The following is a 5795-nucleotide window of genomic DNA, read 5'->3' as shown; positions in this document are numbered from 1 at the left end:
TGTCATGGATCTTAAGAACTTGATCTTACTAAGAAGAGTGTACTGTGTAAGGTTTGGATGTTTATGAGCTGCTGCTAATTGGTGACAGGCAAATCTTATCTGCTAAATCAACTTTGTGAGCACTGAAAAATTGCAGATAGCATTTCATTTCCACATGATGGAGACCATTATGGCATATTAGATACACCTTGCAGATCTGACAACTCACCTCTTTCTCTGCCTGAGATTTCCCCTTCCACCTAACTCATCATGTTGTCAGCATAAAGTTTCAAGGCAATTAGATGTGTTCTTGCTGGATCTGAATGTTCTTTCTCCCTGGCATCTTCTTTTACTGCACATTTGGAATGTACGCGTCTGTTTGGTGGTTCAGGCATCTCTATTCCCTCCTTTTCTACCTACCAGTCACTTCAGGAGGGTAAAACTGAAGCTAAGAACAGGCCTCTGCTACACTTCTTCCACACAGAAGAATAATTCCTCTCTGCAGCTTTAAGATGGCATGAATGTGATGCAGGTAAGTAGTAATAGAGCTTTGTGGAGCCAATGTTGCAGTGGCACCACTGCTGTAGCCATCATTGGATGGCTGGCTGGTGAACTTGAAAGGTGGCCCTATCACTAACAATGGCACTTGTTCTACATCTGTTTTCTTAGATCTGTTGGTCTGTGTTATGGTCATGCAGTCTCTCTACCACCAGAAGTTGATAATGATGAATGTGCAGTGATCAAGTGAGATTACAAGAGGAAAAAGTCAACAAAACTATGCATGAGTTATGAAAAACCCAAGTAAAGTGGCTGCACAGTCAACTGCACTATGATTTCATACACAATTATGATTTCTTGCTCCTTATTCCAACATTGCAAGATCTCATGATTTGTTCGTTATTGAATTTGTCATGAGAGTCAAGCAGATATGTACTGTAGGAGTTCAATGATTTGGAAAGTTACTCTTCTTTTTTCTGAAAACCTATTCTGACAAGAGCAGAGTTGGTACCAGTGGACCTCTATGCCAGAAGAGCCCCCAGGAACTTTATGGTTGCCATGGCCACTGTGAAATGGATATGAATGTACTAATTTAAGGATCACACACAGAGAAAAAGACACTGAACTTTATGTCCCCACAATCACCTTTAATAGTAGCAAAGTGGTCTACTACACTTCACACACAAATCCATCCAAGTCAATAGCAAAGTAGGTTGTGTGGTGTCTTTAAGCGAATTTATCCTTCAAAGTAAAATATGGGATTGAGAAGGACAAATGTACACAACCTTATCATTGATATTGAAGAGATTTACTTTTACTACTCAAACTCTAATCAATTAGGTAGTACAAAAAAAATCTTTTATTCTCATTGAAGTTACAACTGGTAAAAAGATTATTATACTCCCCAAGTACTTGCCAACTGGATTTCAAAGATAAATCTTAGAAAAGAAGAACAGAGTTCCAGCCCTCTACAGTCACTAAAATTCCATGATGTGAATGACATGAATTGGCATGTCTTAGACATCACTTGTTTCTCCGATATCATTCAAGCATGACAAATATATCTAAACGATCATCATCAGGTTCCAACTACACTAGTTTGGATCTTCATCTCAACGACCAAGTCAAATATGTTAAGATGTCCAGCCTCACCCAATTACTTTAGATGCATAGGCTCCTAGTTCAGCCTGACATCAGCTGGAATTTGCTTGATTTGCTTAACAAGCCAGCAATTCTTTTAGAGATCAGATTTACTCGTTCTTCCAAGTGCTCACAAGGGTCGACAACTTTTTTTTGGACATGCTACTTACTGCTCAGCAACAGCCAAAATCGATACAACGACATCAAATGTTGTATGGCTGTGTGCAGTTTCTCACACAGCCATTAACGTATTATTGATCAACCAAATCAGCAACAGCAAACATGCCACTGATTTTAAGCCACAGTTTGTGCTGAAAATGGTATAGGATTACTTGAGATGTTCTTGGTTTGAAGGCATAGATTCCTTTTCTGGTGCAGGTTGGCTGACATTAGTACTGTTGACTTCGAGTTTCTTCTGTGCCATTTCTCTCTGTATCATCGCCTGCTCCTGCATTACCTTCAACATTTCTTTGGCTTGCTTTTCGTCTTTCTGAAGTTGCATATTCATGATGATCTCCGCACTCTTGTCAATTGGTTTGAAGTACTCTTCTATCGCGGCTTCCTACAAAAGAGACATTTTAACAAGGATTATAGCTTCTACCATCCAACCGAGAGAAGCAATGAATATTAGCTATTCTTAATGAATTTAGCATTCCTTCTTTCGGCAGCTCGGTATCATAATCAACCAACAGAAAAATACAAGGCAGAAATATATATAAGAACATGTATGCATGCTTAGGTAAATCCATGCGAGTTCTCTAGGCATGAGATTTATCGATTCATCTTGTCAACTTTAGTCCATCCTCTAGGGCTATCTTATTGTTCAATGGTTTGTCATTACGTACTGTCTGGAAATTAATAAGCTATATGCACCTACACCTGTGTCATATACCTAAAACCTATGTGCCATTATATGTCTGCCTTTTTCCATCATATGTTTTCGGTTTATCAGAACTGTTGCTGCTTACTATTTTTCAACTTTAAATAAGATATATTCAAGTTGTTTATCATGTGCATTTGTAATCACGGTGTAGTATGTACAGCAGCATTAAGTATCTAATCCAGTTGCAGCAACATGACTTATTAATCTTTAGATAAGACTTACATTTGAATGAATGATGGTAGCCTAGACTAATTCTCCAGATGGAAACTATCCAGACACTTACGCATCTTATGTAGGTGAAATGAAGGGGCCTACAGCTTGTTCAATTCCCCAAAGCAAAATGAATTTAGAATGGGGCTAAGGTAAACTAAGAAAAATGAAGAGAAAAAGGAAAAGGGTCTGTCTCGTATCCTCAAAGTCACATATAAAAGTCAGATATTTCATGAAGTAAACCCCTTTTATGTCTGATTACAATATCCATCAATCAGCACAATAAACTTCTTAATGCATCTTAGCTGAACATCACTTAAGATAAATTTGAGCACTACTTCACTATGACTCTTTTTGGAACTAAAGGCTGCTAAATAGAGTTACATATAGAGCACTGACCAACAACTTTGAATACTTTTTAGGACCTAAATTAAATCTAAAACAGAAAACAAGAATATTAAAAAATTCCTACATAAAGACAGCAACTGGAACCGGAGGGATTATAATCTTGTCCAAAGAACATAGTCAATGACCACCAACGTGAAAATAAACTACAGCTAAACTGTATCCATTGGCATCTACCGCATAGACCAAAACCTCAAGCCCATATGGATTTTTTTAAAAAATGATCCATGAAGAAATCATAATGGTTCAAAGATCTTTGAAATCTACATTTCTAGGATCTTTGAAATTATAGAAGAAAAATATTATGGTAAAAATTTATTGCTATCATTTATTTGTAGCTTCAAAGGTGTTAATCTAACAAAAATATTTCCAACCACAATTATTTTATCAAAGTGAAGTGAGATCAATCAGTAACATCGTGTAATAATTGCTTCTTGAACTAATATACTATCAGGTCACAGGTGGACAATAACTTTTTGATAGCATTGTATCTGAAAAGAACTTCAGATGCACCAGAAGCCCATTGTAAGAATATTTTATCACCAAAGCTATCAACAAATGCATTTTCAGGAAAATTCATCTAATATAATAAGCATTTTAGTCAGTTTTCACATGATGCCTAAATGAATGCTTCCAGGCATGCCATCCAACACAGCTGCTATCTCAGACGTATTATTGAAACTCTAGAACTAGAAACTTACGCCGTGACCAGTGTGCTAGAGTATACTATAGAGCGGAAAACAAAAAATACTTTTCCAACATGTTTTTAACCAACCTGCCTTGTCCACCAACCTTGTGATTGGATGTAGCAAATGACTCAACAGATAGGTCCTGCATGGACCTCATCACTGCCTCAGATCACATGACAAAGGTAGGCAAGAGAGGCACGTGATAAATGGTTAGAAAAATAATTGCTCAAGAAAAAAGAAAATACAGCAAATCTCTGATGTTTCCTATGACTTAAGGATACTTGTTTCTAGTAGTGGTTATTCTTTCTCTTTCAAATGTATGATCAATAAACATTACTAAATACATGAACACTTTGCAACAGAACATAATTCTTGAGCATATGTGAAGTTGAAAACTTCCCTTGATGAATCATGCATTGGAAGAGATGTTTAAATGCATTCGAATATCAAAAGAAATAAAGGATAAATATGTCAAAGTATGACTTACAGTTTCTACCAGCTGACGATTGAGTGCTTGCATCTGCTCAACCATGCGCCGAACTTCTGACAGGATGACCTGCTCTGGAATTGTTCTCAGATCTGCCTTCCTAGCTTGCGCCTGGATAATATAATAGATCATAAGCATTATGGAACAAGTAAATCTATAGAAAAACTACAATGATCCAATAAGAGAATTCCACTACTGTTAGTTATTCATATCAAAGGTTGAGAATCAATCATACAACTCCAAATGGGCCCCAGATCCTTGTATAGCATATTTAAAATTTCTATTTCTACACCTTCAGCATCTTGCTTAATGAAACTAGTCAAATAAATGAAGAGTTAAGGTTGCAAAGTCATATGAACTTATGAAGCATTCTTTAAAAACCACTGGCAGGTGGTGCAACTCAGGTTGAAAAATGGCTCTTGACTACACTAAGAGCGTATGTATTGGTAGCGAAAAGATTGAAGAAGATGAAAATCCATCTATGTTACAACCTCCAAATAACTCTACTCTGCCATCCCAGTATATGACTTCTGATGAGAATTATGTCATACCATCAGCCATTTCTTGAGCAGAAAATCACTGAGAATCTGTGAATGCGATGGATATTTGGGAAACCAGTACAAGTCTAAGTCCACCGTGAAACTTGAAATTTGGATATATGTAGGTTTGGTAAGCCAAATACTTGTATCACTTAATTGACAGGCCGCCATATTGGTCTCCTATGCAGCTGTGCTTAAATCAAGATGATTTTAACCTGGCAGTGATGACATGCGTACACCTGCCAAACTTGCCAAAGCACATCCTAAAACGTAAACATGCAAAATCTGATCATTCCTGAAAAGTAAGTTAGATCAAATTACTACTGTTAATCAAATGGAGCCGTATATAATATATGCAACAAAAACAACAACCAGAAACATCACCGGCAATGACTAGTGCTTAAGCAGCCGAAAAATGTCAAAAAACCTGCTCGATTCGCTTTTGGAGGTGCAATCTATATGCTCGGATTCTTCTTTCTTCATACCCTGAGAGGACTCTCACCAGAAACCAAGCCTTTCTTCCAAATTGAAACAATTTATCCATATCTTCGGACCGTATATACCTCTGCAACACATAAAGGGTCTCATTAGAAGTTCTAGGTCAACTACTTTTTCCTTGTTCGCAACAAAGATCCCTATCGATGATACCCCATGTTGAATCTGAAATAAAAGATAAAGATCCAGTGCTAAGAAATATTATTTGGTATAAAACACGATCCAACACTTACCGGGCTCTAGCTTGCACGATCTAATCTAATAAACGAATTAGGGAATCATACAAGCCGGGCTATACTTATCCACAAGGAAGAGAGGACTGATTCCACAATGACTGAGGAGGTTTAATAGCGGATGCGGACGCCACCCGTAGGATCTCGTGCGACGACGACGAAAGGGTTCCAGCGGGAATGGGAAAAGAGGTAGGCGCAGACGGAGGCGGCGGCCGGAGAGATAAAATAGACGGTCTT

At 37.7% G+C, this 5795-nt stretch overlaps 1 protein-coding gene across 6 annotated transcripts; it reads right to left on the bottom strand.

The window, feature by feature from the left end:
• Window positions 1–1689: 1689 nt before the first annotated feature.
• LOC135588564 (uncharacterized) lies at window positions 1690–5795 on the bottom strand. Of its 6 annotated transcripts, none has more exons than XR_010476335.1 (5): window positions 5258–5795; window positions 4783–5125; window positions 4292–4402; window positions 3891–3963; window positions 2042–2179 (listed from the first exon to the last, which is right to left on the bottom strand). XR_010476335.1 is itself a non-coding variant. In XM_065080749.1 (4 exons), exons 2-4 carry the CDS (start codon window positions 4999–5001, stop codon window positions 1946–1948), a joined length of 504 nt encoding a protein of 167 aa, XP_064936821.1. In that variant the 5' UTR covers window positions 5002–5125; window positions 5258–5788; the 3' UTR covers window positions 1690–1945. The 6 variants fall into 6 exon arrangements, 4 of the variants coding, with proteins under 4 accessions (XP_064936821.1, XP_064936822.1, XP_064936823.1 ...); XR_010476334.1 differs by having other exon boundaries at window positions 4843–5125; window positions 5258–5792; XM_065080749.1 differs by lacking the exon at window positions 3891–3963 and having other exon boundaries at window positions 1690–2179; window positions 4843–5125; window positions 5258–5788.

Source organism: Musa acuminata, chromosome BXJ1-8, assembly GCF_036884655.1.
Source record: "Musa acuminata AAA Group cultivar baxijiao chromosome BXJ1-8, Cavendish_Baxijiao_AAA, whole genome shotgun sequence".
Classification (NCBI taxonomy): Eukaryota; Viridiplantae; Streptophyta; class Magnoliopsida; order Zingiberales; family Musaceae; genus Musa; species Musa acuminata.
The sequence above is the reverse complement of the archived record's forward strand: the minus strand, read 5'-3'. Positions and strand labels throughout refer to the sequence as shown.